This window comes from Lathamus discolor, chromosome 8 (assembly GCF_037157495.1).
Source record: "Lathamus discolor isolate bLatDis1 chromosome 8, bLatDis1.hap1, whole genome shotgun sequence".
In the NCBI taxonomy this organism is placed as follows: Eukaryota; Metazoa; Chordata; class Aves; order Psittaciformes; family Psittacidae; genus Lathamus; species Lathamus discolor.
Window position 1 is genome coordinate 11,966,529 of NC_088891.1, and position 17,712 is coordinate 11,984,240.

The following is a 17,712-nucleotide window of genomic DNA, read 5'->3' on the forward strand; positions in this document are numbered from 1 at the left end:
TAGAATTATTGATCATAAAACTGGTCTGGCATGCGTTCTTGGCATCGCCATCACCTCTCTCTATGGGAAGCATATAATAGGAATTGTTAACAATTACACTTCTTTTTTCCCCTCCTCAGAGGGTCAATCTATGGAGGAGATATCCTCTCACACCCTTCACTCCCCACCAGGCTATTTACAGCAGCATTTGAGAATGTTAAAGATTTTGGATATTCTTTTAATGCCCTTGAAACCAACCTGCTCCTTTTGCTGGGAGCTAGCATGCTGCTGCATATGCTGCATATGTTTTACCTGCGGCCATACCACCTCAAGAACACCTGATAGTGTCTGATCTCAGAAGCTAAGCAGCATCAGGCTTGGGTCTTGTCTAAGGTTAAACAACTATCTAAGAATACCACCAAGAGATCTTCCCTGAGGCTGGACAGTCATGAGTGGCAGGGTGTGTGAGATTATATAGGCAAGCATCTGGGCCAGTGGGCCACCCAGTGCTTTGGAACTTCACCCCTGAACAAGTGCAAAATCCAGAAAAACTAGTAAAACACTTAGACAAGGTGTCCTGTTGTCCTGGCAATACCAGAGAGGGACAACTCACTGCAATGTACTGGGGCTTGGCCTACACCTAAGAGAGCCCTGTTCTGTAAGAAGCATGTAAAAGATGTCTCTGGATCTGATGGTAAAACAACAGACAATGCGGCTGCTCCATCCCAAGCAACAAGCACAGCGGCTGGGCTTAAACCACACTGGTCTAACCTCCCACTCAAAGCAGAGGGAACACTGAATGTAAATCAGCTTGCTTAAAGCTTTTAGCAACCAGGTCTTGACGTCCTCCAAGGACGGATTCCTCAACCTGCCTTGTCAGCCTATTATAATACTGAATTGTCCTCAAAGTGGGTTTGGTTGTTTTTTTTTTAATGTATATCAACTTAGAACCTTCTATGTGTCACTCTAAGATCATCATCTCTCTCTCCTTCTGTGCATTTCAGTAAAGACCAAGGTTATACCTTTCCAGTAACCTCCTCGTAAGTACTGGGGGCTGCTTAGGTTCCCCTAATGCCTTTTCTTGTGCTTAAACAAGCCCCATTTCCTTATAGGGCAAATAGTCCCACCTCTGACCATCTTGGTGGCCCTCCATCAGACACACACAAGTTTATCAGTATCTTGAAAGTAAAGGCAGGGACGGCCAGGACAGGTAGACAAACTTAGGGTTTCTAGAGGGGAATGATTGCTTTTCTTGATCTACTGGCTATGGTCCTGTTAACGCAGCCCAGGACACTGTTCACCTTCATTGCTCCCAGGGCATGGTGCTGACTCCTCTGTATCATGGTCACCAGGTCCCTTCTGAGAGAGTTACTCCCTCCCAGTGAGACCACAGCCAGTACAGTGCAGGGGTTGAGCCTGATTTTCGTTTGTCCTTGGGGAATGTCAGGATATTGCTGTTGGCCTGTTCTTCCAGCCTCTCTAGGTCCCTCCGAGTGGCAGCCCATAGAAAGGTGAACATACGATAGCTGTGCAATCTGCTTCACACCTTCGCTTTCCCACACAGCCCCCTCAAAAAAACAAGCAAACAAAAACCCCAGAAGCAAAAGGGGTACTTACATTTAAGGCCTTTAGCAGGTTAAGTACCTGTGCAGCAACTTACAAGGATGGCCTAGGTGGCTTTGAAATAAGCTATCAAAACAATGGAAATCCATACATCTTGAAACATGCTTCTAAACATGCTTCTAAGGAGGATAAAGGAGTGTGATTGTATAGACCTGTATAAATCAGTAGGAGTCCAGGTCTGTTCAAACTGACTAAAACAGAGCATGCTTAGACACTGAAACTCCACAAGTGTATGTAAAACCAGAAAGTTTTAGAAACAAGAGTTATCTATATAAAGGAATATATGAACTCAAAATCTGGTTAAATAAGTCCATTAGAGGCATTTGTTTAGAGTTTTGTGTTTTCACAAGAGGTTGGACTAGATGACACCCCCTGAGATTTTTTCCAATCTAAATTTCTCAATAATTTAGTGAAATGCATTTAGCCATTTGGCACTGGAAGATAAAATACTGCATCAATAGCTACACCTCAGCAATGTACATGTTCTCTAAAATCACATCTCAAAATAAATTTCAACAGCTGATAATCAAATGTCCTCCATCTTCAGGATGAGATATAGCTAAAGCATATTTTCTGTCTACTTCCATCAGCTACAGACAGTATTCTGCTGTCACCTCTCTGCTATGATACCACTTTGTACCCCCCACATATTTATGTTTGTTTTCTTATTAAATATTTCATAAGCCTCACAGCAACATGTTACATTCATTTAGTTTATTTTACTTCTATTGGATTTGGATAATCAATATTATTTTTACTACTACTACACATTTTTTATCATAGACAGTAGTCTGCTTCCTTCAGCCTTTTGAAGTTGCAAGGAAGTGTTTCAGCTTCAAGCATGAAGGAGCAAAAACAAATCTGTTGTCATTAGGGTCAATGAAAGTAGGTTTGTTTCCATCTCCATGATTGAATGAAATCCTGATTCTTTGATGACACTGAGCTTTCTGCTACCAAGTAAAATGATTCTGTAATTTCACTATTTTATTTCCATAATATTACTATTCTGTTAGGAAAAGAAAAGTCTCTTACCTTTCTGCGGTTCTTGAAAATAATACTTTGATTTTCACACTGTATTTCCAGAGGTGTCTCAACTGTTATTTGCATTAATTTTGTGTTTAGCATTCTAGCATTATGCATAAATAATCAAGTTTACCTTATTCAGGATAATTTAACTTACCATCAATCCTGTGTTTTTAGGGAAGGACAATCTGCCTCTTTTATTCATGTGTACAGTGTGTCCCTCGCTTTGAGGTATTACAGACTCTGCCTTATTGGCCAGATTTTTCTCCTGCCTAATGTCCTGAATAGACCATCCAATCCCTCTTGTTCAAAAGATTTCTGGATGGTGATTTAGAGAGCCATTCTAGTTTGTTAACTATTAACCAGCAAATGTTCCTATCCATTACAATTACTGGGTTTATGGTATTGCAAAATTTCTAAGGGGGACTGAAAATACTTTTGTTATCTCCATTTCCCTCCCTGTGCACAGATAATGATCTCTCTATTTTTCAGTTCTGTGTGTATAATAATGGAGATAATAAGAGTTCAGGCTTCTGCTCAAAGAATTTTATGCAGAAGAGATTCCAGAGAATTCCGTGGATCAGTCATTGGTGGGTCACCTTGTTCTACATGCGGTTTTAAACCATTTGCGCCTAACCCGGTTTGAAGTTTTACTCTGTAGACTTAAGGGAAACCTTTGAAAAAGTATGTTTTGTGTATTCCTACTGGGAAGGCTGACTCCCTTGTCTTTTGGGGGTGCAGAGAAGGATGGGCAGGAAATGATAAAGCTTTCTAATCATAAGAGAATTTGATAATTGCTTCCAGCAACACACTGGGTTAAGAACAAAAGTAGTACAGCTGTATTGGGGTTCTTTGGGTATGTTTGCTGTGTAGTTTAGAGATAACCAAACTATATTTAACCCAGATAACATAAATACCTTCAGGACTCTAACCTGACAGCACAGAGCTCAGCTGTGCTGATTAGGTGCATGGAAAAAGAATGGCAGTGTCAGGTCTCTGTAGTGGATGATCCTATCCAGCATTAACAGGTCACATGTATCAGTGTACTGATACCTACCTTTGATGTTGCAGTTGGATTAACTAAGATAAATGTAACATACTGAATCTCTGAAGACCTGGCGTTTTTTCTTACGCAGAATCTGAAGCAGGTTAAAAGCTGTTACATTCACAAAATTGTTTTAGAATTCAAGTGGGCCAGTGTAGATTAGTGTTGGCTGTTCCTCTCTCATATTCTTCAGACACGAGATTCATGTCCTTCCCTGTACAATCAAGTATTTCATGTTCCAAATGGCAATTGAGGTCTTTTATTCCACTGGCTGCCTCTGCCTAGTATATAGGTCAAAAGGGACAATATGTATTTTTCAGAATGCAAAAGAAACCAATTTGCTGTAACTGATCTCCTTGTCTTTGCTCCTCATTGCAAACAGAGCTGTTTAGCAAAAGTGACTGCTTAAAATTCTAATGCCACCCTTCTTAAAATCTGAATTGAATTTGTGTCAAGTACTGTCACACTTGCTAAACAGCTGTGTATGTGAGGGTGACCTTGAATACGCAGATTTGAGTCTCTGCTTTCACTGTTAGTTCTGTCTTGATAGAAGCTCCTACAACTGATTCTTCAGTCTGACAATCCAGATCATACCCTGTGTGCAGTTACAGGAGCATAAATAGAAGAACCAACTCTGGTGAGAGGCTGGAGAGTACAGAGATCTCTAGTCAGCTCTAGACCCCTGCCCCTCTTGGGGCTACAGATGGGTGTTCATCATGACTCTCTGCTTTGGCCTTGCCAGGCTAGTGCAGTAACTACTGGGATCTGTGAACCAGACAGGTTAAGCTTGAGTTTCAACTGAATCTTCTTACATAACCAAGTGGAGTAAAAAAGTGCCATGCTTTGACCAATTCAGACTGTAAGAATTTACCTAACATTCACTTTTTCACCACTGTAGTGGTGTTGGTTCAGAATGGAGGTCTAAGCAGGTAACATATTTTGTATTGCAGAATATTTGTAGAATCAGAAACTTCCTTGATGATGTTTGTTTCCCTTCCACTAATTCTGCTTGACTTTCTGTTGCTGTAGAGTAGGAGAAGGGAGACCTATCAAAAAATACTCTCATATGAGCTACTCACTGTTTGCAGAAGACCACATCAAGTTTCATACAGGAGAAGCAATGTACACTTTCCTTATAAACAGTCACTAGTACAGCACCTGCTCTTCTTGGAAGGTGAGAGGTGAGTTAGTTGATGTGATCTTTTGCTTTCCCATTAGTTCCTTGTTGTTTGTAGTGCATAGAAAGCCCTTGTTCCTTTCATCCCAGCAACATGGGCGCACACCTCTTGCAAGCACCTCCTCTGAGCCACAGCCGGTTGTTGTCCTCCACTTTTATATTCTCAGTATACAAGCACAGCCTGTGAACTTCAGAAAATCGTGTCAGATGAGACGGGGAAGGAATTACACTTAAGCATTCACCATTCGTGAATGTCCTTTTATCCTTCACCTTTCACAGCTGATCATGAGACTCAGTAGAAGAGAGATCCTCCTCTGAAGAGGCAGGTATCATTTGATTCTGAAAATACTTTTTGACCATGGTGACTTTCTAGTGAATTGTCTACTGTAGTATATATTTACTGTTAACCATTTCTTACCTATCCTTTAACTGTTACTCAAACAAAAGCAACATGCAGTGCCTTTTGAGTCTGCAACAAATATTTATTTAACAAAATGGATGGCACCAACATATCTCCAAAACGCAGGTATGTATAACAAATGTAACAACAGTTGGTTTCCAAAATGAAATCAACATCAAATATAAGGCAGGATATTCTCTGAGTTTTCATGCAAGAGCATAATCAAATGTTCCTTTATCCAACCCCTCAACTTCATCTTCCCATGTAGATGAAGGCATACTACTATAGGGGTCTAACAGAATTTTGAAGCATCTGATAATTAGAAGTCCCAGGAAAACACACAAAATCCCCACAAAGGCAAAGCCAGTTTTTTGTTCTAAAGTCAGAGAGAAGGCAGACATTTCGTTGACACTCATGCTGGCTGAACTGTTGCTGCAGTAATTACTGCTCATCGTTGGGCATCACATCCTGGTGACTCTGTGGGATTTTCACCTCTATTGCTTCTTTGCCTGGATGGAAAAGTAGAATAATTTCGGTTAGATTTGAATGGGATGTGTATATCCAATATGAACATTTGGAAATGAAAAGCAGTTTGGATTTTAGTAATGTCCTGTTGCTTTTTCACATTTAAATTAATGTGATAAAGTTGAAACTTTCAGCCTCTACGCACCATCCACTTACTGGCCTCTGCTATGAGACAGCAAACTCACAGCTTTCTGGCTCTCTGTCTCCTCAAAACAGAGCCATTTCAGTACATGACTGTTTCAAACAGCATTCTGTCAGATTTGGGCACAAACCTACAAATTCTGATTTGGCAGTACTCACCAAGGTCTCCACCTGGAGAAATTCTGAAATGGCTTTACACATCAGTCCTTAAACTAGTTAAACTTGCATTGACCCCAAAGGGAATTTCAGCCAAATAATGTCTTTGCTTATGTAATTTAGCTTATAAAGCTAAATAAATAAATCCAACTTGTAAAACGAAACATTGTGTGTGCAATTTTAGTGAAGTCTTGGGCTCCATTTTCAGAAAAATGCTGTGTGCATTTTGAGCTTGTAAGAAAGTGAGCATATTGGTAAAATTGCGCCTTCACCTTCCTCTATGTATGTCTGCTTTTGTGTACGAGGAAAACTTGGTGGGAAAAGACAAGGGATTTCCCTTCCCCAAAGTCTTGTTCTCATTTGTTTCTTCTGCTTGGTCTTCCCCATTAAACACATCCATATCTTGCCATTTTTACAGGCATAGTAAACAAATGCTCCTCATGAACCTCTGGAGACTGACCTAGTGTATTATGGAGGCAAGATGTCCACCCTGCCACTGTCACCAGGACAGCTGTGTATGTTTCCAGCCAGGAGACTTTTATTTTTGTCTTTTTAAGGCGATCTTACATACAGATTTTAGTTGGGGTGGGAATAATTTTGATTTCAGGTTTTCTATCAGTTATTGAAATCATTTATTTTGTCTCTATAGACAGGAGGAGAACTGGGAGGACTGGGACATCAGAAGTGCCAAAGGACAAAGGCATTTTTATTCTAATGCTGGAGCTTGAGGTTTTTTGGCTGTTAACACCTATTTAACAAACGTGCCTCAGGGGGAAATTCTTTCTGTTAACAATTCAACCGTCTTTCCCCCAGGGAATTCCCAGTATCCGTTTATTTCTTGGCAGAGTAATTAGGCCAGTCAGAGCACGGTGCTGCCATGGCTACACTGCTTCAGGTACCTGCACTGCCAGCCAGTTTAAAGGGAGTTCCAGTATCTCTACTCTGTACTGCAGTCATATCCTGAGACAGCCTACAATTAAGAGCAACAGAAAAAAGTAAGAATAGGATTTGGTATTCCTAAGAAGACAGAAATGGACAGAACTTTTATCTCATTTGGTGTCTCTTTTTTCACTTCAGAATTTGTGGGATTTCTGAATTTTATCCTAAATAATGAACATTTTAAAACAAGTATTAAAAGGGCAAGAGACGTCTCTTCTTGCAATAACCCTCATTATATAAGGTATTAAATATTACGGTTTCCTATCACATTCTTTACACATTTACTACAGCATAAACCCCAATGTTCTGTTTATTCTATAGAGCTGCGTATGAGATCTTGTTTTTCTCTTGCTGTTGTAAGTCCTGTTAAGTTGGAGAAAAGACACAGATATGGCCTATGCGAATTAGAAGTAATGTCAAAACCAATCAGTATTTACTTTTTGAAAACATATCACAGATCAAGCCCACCTGCTGTACAGGTTTGTATTGGGAATACTTCCGGTATTTCTTTTAAGTTTGAGCTTCTGTAGGAAACAACAGAAATCACAGAAGGTTCAATAGCACAAATTTATGTCACAAATCAGTTAATTTGAACAACAGCCAGTTAAGGGGAAAAATAACTTTCCAAAAGTCCTGGACACTGGGTCGTAAAAATCAAATTAAAGGCTTATAAGGGAAAATAATATTTAGACACAACCTGGGGAAGCCAGACCCCCCCCCAAAAAATGCAATTGCTATCTTGAAAGACAGAGGAATCTTAGGGACAGGCTGGCCATGCAGAACCCCACATTTGAGCTGAGTTAAGAGAAATATGTATGTGTTTGAGGTGACATTTCTTCACCATTATATTCCAAGAATATGACTTCCAGTCTTACTACTCTTGCAGGTTAAACACTGGGATCAATGGGATTTGCTTGTACATGATGTGCTTGTCAGGAGATGTTATGGGACAGATCTCTGAGCAAAGCTTGACTGATGCTGAAACATGGACTGGTAAGAAATAGGTATGTTAGTCTTATTTGGCAAGAGTTTGGTTAAAACAGCTGCATCAGAAACCAGTGGCCACTTTGCTGAGGGTGGACAGGATTAGTTCTGGGAAACTCTGATACACAGCTTTGTGTTCTTCTCTTCTTTGTCCTGAATTTCAGAAATTGTAATTAAACCGTTAAAGTTTACAAAACTTTTTGCTCTAATTACTGTGGTACCAGGACTGACCTTGAGTGCCTTTTTATTTTCACATTTCAGTGCTGCATGCAGGTTCAATGTCCTCTCCCAGTTAGTCAGATATCCTTTCATTTGCTGCAATGTATGTGTCAAGTTGTGAGTCAGAAGACTCTGAATACTAACTAACATGGCCTGGATCCAGAAATCCTTGAGGATAACCTTTAGGGCAGTATGATGAGGACAGGCATTATATCAGTTAGAATCTGCAGAGTCATTTTGTAGGTGCTAGCCTCAGACTAATCTCTCTTGATGTTTTTTATAGGTCAGACTCTAGTCATCCTTTGATTCATTGCCCATATAAAAACACTGGCATAAAGAAAAGCTCCTTAACATCCTGCTGTGAAATAAAAGGCCTTTGGAGACCCTTGTGAGGCCAGAAGTAACAATCTGAGTCCTAGGGAAAATAGGAATGAGGAAAATACCTTAGCAAACAGACCACTGAGGTAAGGAGAATGGAGGTATGAGCTGCACCTATGGAGGGTGAAGGGGAACACCATGGCCACTAAATATTGTAAGGCAGATAGAAGAAAGATTATGAAATCCTTATTCTAGCAGCATCACCAGCCCAACTCTGACAGTGCTTGTTTGGTGTGAATTGAAGATCCCAGCCCCAGCTCTTTGGTGGTTTGAATGTCACTTTTTTTCAGACCTAGCTTTCACCCTTATGTTTTCAGAGATACTGAGATTAAGCAAGTATCCAGTAAGTGGTAAAGAACGACTTCCTCAGTGATCTTTCTTGTATTTTGGGTTTCCTTCCCTCACAGAACCTACCATGGAGTTTTTTTGTAATGGCTCAGTACTGGAAATGAGTACCTTGAAGTCTGCTCGAGCTGGGAGCATTCATCCTCTTGGCATGATTAAGCCTCAGGTGCCTGAAAGCTCACTTCATAAATGATAGCGTGTAACAAAATGGAGTGAATCAGTTGCCATCTGTTCTCCCCTTGGATGTCTGCAGCCCAGCTGCTGGTGCATGGTCATCCTGAAGGTACTTGAAATAGCTTCAGTCCCAGGCTTGTGTGTGAGTGACAGCAAACCTGACTTAAAAGGTGTTGGTGTGGTTAGGCACATAAACAGGTATCCTCTGGGAGTTTCAGAAGCACCTCGTTTGTCCTTAACAATCTGGTCAAGGAAAGTGAACTGTATTCCAGGACTGCTGTTACAGGAATTGGGCACAGGAGGTGAAAGGGTTAGACAATGGAGAAGAGGTAATGAAACAGAAATCAGCATGAATTTGGAATTCTCCTAAGGGTCTGAGCTGAGTTAATAAAACATGGCTAGAAGTCCTGCAAAGCCAGCTCTGTTACCACACAACCAACCTGTCATGCTCAGGTTTACACTGCTTGTCTGTATTCTCTAAATTGCTGGGGAGAAGACTATTTCTTCAGGGTAAGGTTTCTTAGAAAATATACAGGGAGGTATATATATGGCATGGATGTCTGGCAAATGAAGGCATGGTGAACTATTCTGCATGGAGAGCAAATCCCCAAAGAAACAGGCAGTGTTTGTGTGGCATGGTAGCTCGGGGTGCAAGCAACACTTTTTCTCATAAACGGCATTCCCCTGCAACGCAGCAGCCAGACAGTGACAGTTCCAGCCTTCAGACAAGCAATGGGTTGCAGAAATGAGGCTGTATCCTCCATAAAAGCACAAGCCTGGAGTCTCCAGGTACAAGAGCTCCTGTGCTGTGAATTCATGTTTGTGGTCTAGGTTTAGATAATACAGAGAGGCAGGAGAATGAAACGTTCGTTCACTCGCATCACGCTTAACTTGTGAACGTGGACCCGTGGTGCCTGCGTCCCCGGGGATGGAGGCTGCGCGCCTGCGGAGCAATTGTTGCTGCGGGCTCGCACGCACCGCCTCGCTCCCGCCGGCCCGGCTCCCCCGGCAGAGCACATTCCCTCGTTCCCCCCCACCCCGGCCGCCCCCAGCGCTGCCCCCGCGGGTGCGGGCCGGGAGGTGCCGCAAGGTCAGAGCAGCCGCCCCCCGCCCCGCGCCGCCCGCGCTACCAACCCGTGTCCTCCGCGCCCGCGCCGCTGCCCATGGTGGCGGTGCGCCGAGCCCCCCGCGGCTCCGGGCCCCGGTTCGCCGGCGGTCGGGAGCCCAGGCTGCAGCCCCGACGGCCCGCCCGGACTCCCCTCGCTGCGACCCCGCCGGGAGATGCTCAAGCCGCCCTAAAAGATTCGACACGGCAGCTCCTGCTGCCGCCTGCTCCTCCCCGCCCGCCCCCTTCCACCGCTGTTCAGCCGCGCTCCTCTCCAACCCGCCTGTGCGCGGATTAAACCGGGGAGCGTGGAAACTTCCTACAAAACACTACGTGCGGCGCATCGGTAAGGGCCCGGCCGGCCGCGGGAGCAGCCCTCCTCCTCCCCCGGCTCGGAGGCTGCGTGGTGCCCGCAGGAGGAGGGCTCCCGCCCGCCCAGAGCCCCGTGCCCGCCGCCGGTGCGGAGCGGGACCTGTAGAGCCGCGCTGGGTGCGTGTCGCCCTGTAGCGGTCACCGCGCCATCAGCGAGCGGGGTCTGCACGGCGGAGCCGGGCTACTTTGCGGGGTGAGCTGAACGCCTCGAGCCTGCACCTGCAGCGTGGCATCGGGTCCTCGCAGGAGCTTGAACAGTAGTAATGTTGGGGCACTGAGCATACGGTGACATGCGGCTGGGAGGCGGCCGGTGTGGAATTCAGACCACGCTTTATACCTTTCATTAGCTATGCTCAGCTGATGCTGGTTGTATACTAGCGAGGCTTCCATTTGCCACAACAGCAGGTGTTTAAGGTGGATAAGGAAAAGGGATTTCTTTTCCCAAAGCGAGATCCGTATGTCACACTAATATACAGCAAATCTGTTTTAAATGATACGATTCCATATTTGTATGCCACCCTGGTGAATACAGCCCTGTAGGGATGCACATGGGGCAGTGGAATAGGACTGTATCATTGTGCCATACATAATGAGGTTTTTGAGGCAACTGTAGAGCTACTAGCAGAATTCGTTCTGTAGAAAATAATTTAAAAGCTCCACGTTTCTTGCTAAATGCAATAACGCTGGGGTAGGTTAAAGCTTTTTCTTCCTAATATGAACTGGGAAATGGGGTTTGCATTGGCTGACATTTTAATGCCCGATTCTTCTGCTGTCTGCAGTGGGCTTCTCAGCACTGGGTAGTTTCAATAAAAAGCTTTCTCCTGCTAGTGGAAATAATGGTTAAACTGATGGTTAACTATGCACTCACTAAAGGTTATTAGTTTGATCTTCTAATTTTGCAGCATCAGTCATGTCATAAACAATGTCTGGTGCTGAAATTATAAGTCAAGCTAATTTTGAAGTGCCTCTCATATTTAAAGATCTATGAAGACTTTATAAATAGCTTGTTTTAAATAGTGTGAGATTGTGCTTTCAGAATATGTATATAAGGAGCCTCTCCTAAGGAGCTCTGGTTTTCTCTTTTTCAGCCCTGACCCTGATTCACCTGGGGACCACATGAAGGTCTCTCGGTGGAGGGAAACTGCTATGGTTTGGGATTTGGAGATTAACAAACACACAAAGGCTCAGAATTTCACGGTACCACCTCAACCTAGCACAACTGTTTGGGAGAGTGACATAAATCCAGACTCTTTGGATAATTACTGAGCATTGCTGTACTTGGAAAACCTTACTGAAAGTGGGTCTTAAGAGTAGCCAGGACCACTGTTTGCTCTGGCTAGGAATGAGGGGCAGTATTGACAGTAGAAATACATGACCTCTGAGTGGATGCATCTTGCCTCTTCTGTCAGATTTTGGGTATGAACAGTGGGTCTTTCATTATAATTTTTCCTGGAAAAGGTTTGGGTATCTTCCTCCCCATAGTTATATTATCCTTTCCTCTTGTTATTCCTGTAGGATTGCATGTTAAGAGATTCCTTTTTTTTTAACTGTGAAATAATTGCCTCTCTTGTACTATGGCATAGCAGAGGTTGGTGAAATCTTGATTATTCCTAGGAATCTGACACTCGTGCTTTGTTAAAGACTTGACTTTTTTTTTCATGTGTTGGAGATCTACTTTTTATGGAAGTGAGACTGGAAAAGAAACTGGCAGCCAGCAACAGGGAATAAGCCTCCTCCTTCAGCTACCAGTTGTCAGCAGACAAGTAGCACCGTTTGATTCTGTTCAAGATGTTATATTTTAAAATGGAATTCTTGTATTTCATTGCTTTTTCACTTGAAAGTCAAGTTTTACTCTTGCACAGGAACAGTGATTTTTTGTAAGACAAATGCAATAGCAGCATATGTGAAACTGTTCTGGAAACATGGACAAATGATGCATTCGCTACTCTTCACTTTCCATTTCTTTATCAGGCTCCATCTTCCTTGTGTTCAATGGAACAATAACTATTACTTCCACTTCACTTCAGTCATATTTGCTATGGATTTCATCCTTATTTTAAGGAGTCTCCCTCAAAGGAGAGCCCTTGAACAAAAATAGAGATGTTATAATTATCTAGTAATCTGGTTCATTGACCTTGCAAATTCAACTGGCCTAGTTTAAGGTTGGGCAAAACACTTCACCCAAGTGGGTGCCAGGGTGACAGGCAATAGGGAACTCTTAGGGATATTAGCTAGTGAATACTTTTTCATGTTTAAGCATCATCTGAGTGGTGTAAGTATCAAGGAAATGTAGCTATTTTGAGTGATAAGTAACCTGCTTTTCAGTTTAGCTTTAAACAGCTCTTTGGGTGTTCCTTCACAAGCAAACAAACTGTCCCTTCAGTTGTTAGAAATTCAAAGTGGGCTGACAAGGGTAGAGTCAATGAAGAATACTGTGTACAGAAGAAACAGATCAAGTTGAACACCCTCCCACCTCACCCCCAAACAAATTTAAGCAAGTCAAAGCAAGTTTATGAGAACATGCATCTTCAGAAGGCAATAGTTTATGGAGGAGATAAAAGCAGTAACAGAGGTCACAGTGAAAGAGCGAGGATTATATATTATGTATTGATAAGAGTTGCAAGTGGGAATTATTTAATGTAATTTAGTTCAGCGTATTTAACATCTTAAGAAGGATAAAGACCTCTGTTCTAGCATGGTGGGTTTTTTCCATAGTCTTAAAAGATCTGAATCTCACTCTGTGCTTGTCCAAAGACCATGCTTTTATTAGGTACTGACTTCACCAGCTTAAACATATGGCTGTGTACAGTCCTGGGAGTCCATAGGGTGACTGCCAGGAATGCAGTCAGAAAAACAGGTTCTACAGAGCAGTCTTCCCATGTTAAATATCTGAATAGGCCCACTCTTCAACTAGGAAAAGCTTAGGGATTCAGAACTGAAGAAGGTTGAGAATCATGGCTTTTAAGTTCAGCATCCATGACTGTCAGTGTTGGGGAAGGTGGAAGAGTGCGTGCATACAGTGAAAACCAACAGTGCCACCTGGTGTGAGTGGGACAGGAGAGTTGGTCCATGAGGGGGCCAAATGTCCCCAGGTGTGCCCCCAGCTCCTCCACTTCAAGGTTGGGGCAAGCTCATGGCCAGAGGGCAAAAGGCTTCTAAGGCCTTAGGATGGATGGATTCTCTTTAGATATGCAGGAGGGAGGTGTTCACTGCCTTGTTGTGAAGGGGGGAGGTGATGGGTATGTTAGGGGCACTCAGCCTGTCGTTAAGACCACATGTGTTATGGAAGGAAGGACCAAAATGCAACTGGGTTGCTCTTTTTCTTTTTGTAACGTCAGCAGATACAGTAATAATATGGAGGAAGAGAGGGTAATGTGATTTATAAAACACAGGACCTGTAAAAGTGCTCCCAAAAGGCTGGTGTTGTGCAGCCTTTTAGGGGTTTTAGGCCTTTAAGCTTTGGTCAAGGGTTGAAGAACTCTGAAAAAAGGAAAAAGATGAGATTTAAGGAGATTTAAGCCTTCAGTGGGGGAAAAGGTCCCTACAGGTCAAGTGGAGCAGGTCTCCTGTGTGACAGATCCCGTGCTGAGTGGGTATAGGGTGCTGCACAGTTTTTCTGGTTATACACATACACCACACAGAAAAAAAGCCTCAACACAGTTTCACTGCTGTAGCAGGTGTCTGCAATCTGGGGCGGGCTGAGCCAGTTCATGACTTACTCAGTATAGGGGAGGGAGGGCAGGACAGACGGCAGGAAACTGGAATGGTGTCAAAACCACTTGGGAGCGATAGAAGAAGCAATCGGTGCCGCAGCGGCAGGTGTGAAGGCTCTGATGTGAGATGGCTGAGCCCTGCTGCAGTGAGACTGGGAGATGCCTGGCGCCAGGCAGGCTGCTGCACTTGGTAGCCTGCCCTTTTGAAGTGTAAAATGTTTTGTTTTCCAAAGTTAAAAAAAACCAAACAATTTCTCAGACTGGAAATAAAATGTTTAATTGCGAAGAGAGTGTTTGGGGAAGATAGTGTTTGCTTTACTACAGGTCCAGTATAGCTGTGTAAAAGAGGGAGCCAGTTGCAGAGTAGGGTTAATTTTCTTGTAGCACAAAGTAAAGCAGTGTAGGTTGGGAGCAGCCTTAGGCAGTGCAGACTGGTTTGGAAATACCTGTGGCTGTGCAAAAAGCAATCTTTAAATGAGCTGCAAAAGTCGAATGATTTACAAAACAAATCTGTTAAAGCAACCCTTCTCCAGCTGCACTTTCCAGAGAAGGGACAGGGTCTAGAAAATGCTAAGCACATTTAGGTATCATTGCAAACTAAACAAGAAGAAACACATTCACCATGCAGGCGCTGTATAGGTGAGAACAATGTCTGACTGAAAACAGTCATTTACCAAAAAAAGTCAATGGATTTAAAACATGAGGCTCAGAAATCCCATCCTCTCAAGTTCTGTACAAACTGACTTTCAAGAAGATAGAACTTCTTCACAAGTCCCACCTGATGTAAGTGTTGATGAACTGCTTTTGATCGTGACTTAACTGGAACCAAAATTAAAACCAATATTGAACCAAAAAACCAATAAAAGGATGGTGATGCATATTTGGTCATTAGCAAGCTGAGAGCAATGACTTGTCAGTGAAGACTTGAGACTTCTAATTTTCTGTATGGGAAAGAATGATGATACTTAGAACACATGTAATTATTTTAGCTCAGTAACTACTACTTGTACAAGAGAATTCCAAGAGTAGTTCCTTTACAGTTGCTTATATTTACATATATATGCCAGAACACTAATAATATTCCATTATTCTCAACTCCCTGTGTAAATTAGTGCTGCCAACTCTCTGCTTGCCAAGAATATAGAGCCATAATGTCATATACTCTACCCATAACTGAGAAACACTATTTACATTAAAGGACAACGAAAGGAATTTATTAGGACAGTAGATCAAGAATGCTTTTAACTGTTCTGTGCTAAATGAAGGATCCCCTTTTAACAGGGACATTCCTCAGAGACCACATCTGTCTCCTGTAAGGACATGAGCAGAGATGGAAGAGATGTTGGAAGCCTATATATCAAGAGATAATTTTCAAGTATTCTCAGGAGGGATCAGTGGTGTGTAACAGATAGAGACTTCCTCAGCAAACACAAGCACAGAGAGGTATGTTTTTTCCCTTTTCCTCTTACTATGCCATGGAGATTTTTATTATTATTTCAGTCATTTTGTACACAGGAATCCTCCAAGGGAAAAGCTTAAACTTCTTTCAACACAGTTCTGAAGACCAAAGAAATCCCACTTTTTAAACCCAATTCACCCATCAGCTCTCTATAACAGCTCTTTGTGGTATTGTTCTCCCATTTTTTTATTGTTCTTTGAAGACAGATACACTGAGTGATTATGTGTGTGACTTCTGGGAAAGGATCAAGACTCCCATAAAAATCCTGACACAGGCAACCAAGAGAAACAAAATGCTGTAAATGGGAGTTGTGGTGCGAGGGGGACAGCAGAGCTAGTAGCACTCCTGCAGGCTTTATCCTAGACTATGTCCCTATGCAACTCTAATACAAAACACCTCTACATTTATAGATTTGTCACTGTATGGCTTGTACAGTTACCAGTATTTATTACAAAGCATATTGAGTGACAACTAATTTTACTGATACAAACCTGTGTGTATGCTGGGCTGTGGTGGGTTGACCTTGGCTGGACCGGCTGTCCACCAAGCCACTTTATCACTCTCCTCCTCAGCAAGATGGGAGGAGTAGAAAATAAGATGGAAAAAACTTATGGGTCAAGATAAATGCAGTTTAATAAAGCAAAAGCAAAGTTTGCACGTGGAAGCAAAGAAAAACAAGAGATTTATTCTCAACTTCCCATCAGCAGGTGATGTCTGGACACTTCCCAGAAAGCAGGGCTTTAGTTTGTGTAGCAGTTGCTCTGAAAGACAAACTGTAGTAACAAACATGTTTCCTCCCTTAGCTTTTATTGCTGACCAGACATCATATGGTATGGAATATCCCTTTGGTCGGTTGGGGTCAGCTGTCCTGGCTATGTCCCCTCCCAAGATCTTGTCCACCCCCAGCCTGCTGGTGAGTGGGATATTGGAGAGACAGCCTTGATGCTGTGGAGCACTGCTCAGCAGTAGCCAAATGCTGGTGTCTTATCAACATCTTTCTAGATACCAATACAAAGCACAGCACTATGAGGGCTGCTAGGGAGAAAATTAACTCTGTCTTAGCCTCCCAATACATGCACAAAAAGACATACAAACTTGAGAAGGCAGTGGCTGAAAGAGCCAGTAGATTATTTGAAACAAGTAGGCAAAACTGTGTGTAAGAAATTCAAGAATTCTTTCTGTTACTAGCATCCATGGGCCCATGGGCATAGGAATTCAGCATCAGCTGCTTTGTGACATTATACTGGGTTAGGGAGTGTAGGATTCCAACACTTGAGATGCCCTGTGCGAAGCACAGTCGAACAGAGGTCTGGTAATTGGGTTTACTAACCTGAACATGCAATTACTTCCTTTCATCTTGGAGAAGTGAGAGCTGTAAAATGTAATGGCAGCAACTTCAAGTAAACATTAACCATTTCAGTGATGATGCTTATCACAAATACCAAGTTATTTTTCTAATTATGGTTAATGTGTGAACAGAATTACACCTCTTATCAGACCTCTAGAAATGCCTTTCTACCTTCATCTGGGATGTGACTAGGTTTTTAGGGTGTTTCACAGTGTCTTTGAGCCTTCTCCAAAACCTCAGGTGTTACCAATAGCTGATGTGACAGTCACGAGGACAAAGAGTCCCAGCAGCTCATAAGGAGTTAACTTCCAAAACCCATATTTGTCCAGGTCAGTGACTCTTAACTGTCTCTTGTAGAAAGATGTGTGGAGCCTCTGTTGCTCTATTAATAAAAACTGTTCGGTTTTTAATAACATTCAATTATGGTTTTCTTAAAAGTAGTGCGTGGATTCCTGCGGGTCAGCAACAAGAAGCCACTGATCTAAAGTCACTGCAGGGGACTGAATGGTTTTCCTTATATCATAGATGTTGATATACCATTTGGTGACCCCTTTAGAAATACTTTGGTACCTGTGGTTAGTGAAGTGATTAAACTTTGTCCAAACAA

At 42.6% G+C, this 17,712-nt stretch overlaps 2 protein-coding genes across 8 annotated transcripts in view; both read right to left on the bottom strand.

Annotated features, from left to right (window-relative positions):
- SLC12A1 (solute carrier family 12 member 1) overlaps positions 1 to 2,868 on the bottom strand; it is a 49,995-nt gene extending 47,127 nt beyond the window's left edge. For 2 of the 3 annotated variants that reach the window (XM_065688916.1, XM_065688919.1), the window contains exon 1: positions 2,635 to 2,801. The gene's annotated coding sequence lies outside the window, so the exon portion shown is untranslated. Of the gene's footprint in view, positions 1 to 2,634 lie in introns of all 3 variants that reach the window. The other variant, XM_065688917.1, reaches the window with a different exon arrangement.
- A 2,440-nt stretch (positions 2,869 to 5,308) lies between these two features.
- CTXN2 (cortexin 2) lies at positions 5,309 to 10,437 on the bottom strand. 5 transcript variants are annotated; one of them, XM_065688921.1, is made up of 4 exons: positions 10,243 to 10,437; positions 7,477 to 7,532; positions 6,969 to 7,039; positions 5,309 to 5,756 (listed from the first exon to the last, which is right to left on the bottom strand). In XM_065688921.1, exon 4 carries the CDS (start codon positions 5,697 to 5,699, stop codon positions 5,454 to 5,456), a length of 246 nt encoding a protein of 81 aa, XP_065544993.1. In that variant the 5' UTR covers positions 5,700 to 5,756; positions 6,969 to 7,039; positions 7,477 to 7,532; positions 10,243 to 10,437; the 3' UTR covers positions 5,309 to 5,453. The 5 variants fall into 5 exon arrangements, with proteins under 5 accessions (XP_065544993.1, XP_065544994.1, XP_065544995.1 ...); XM_065688922.1 differs by lacking the exon at positions 7,477 to 7,532; XM_065688923.1 differs by lacking the exon at positions 6,969 to 7,039.
- Positions 10,438 to 17,712: the final 7,275 nt, after the last annotated feature.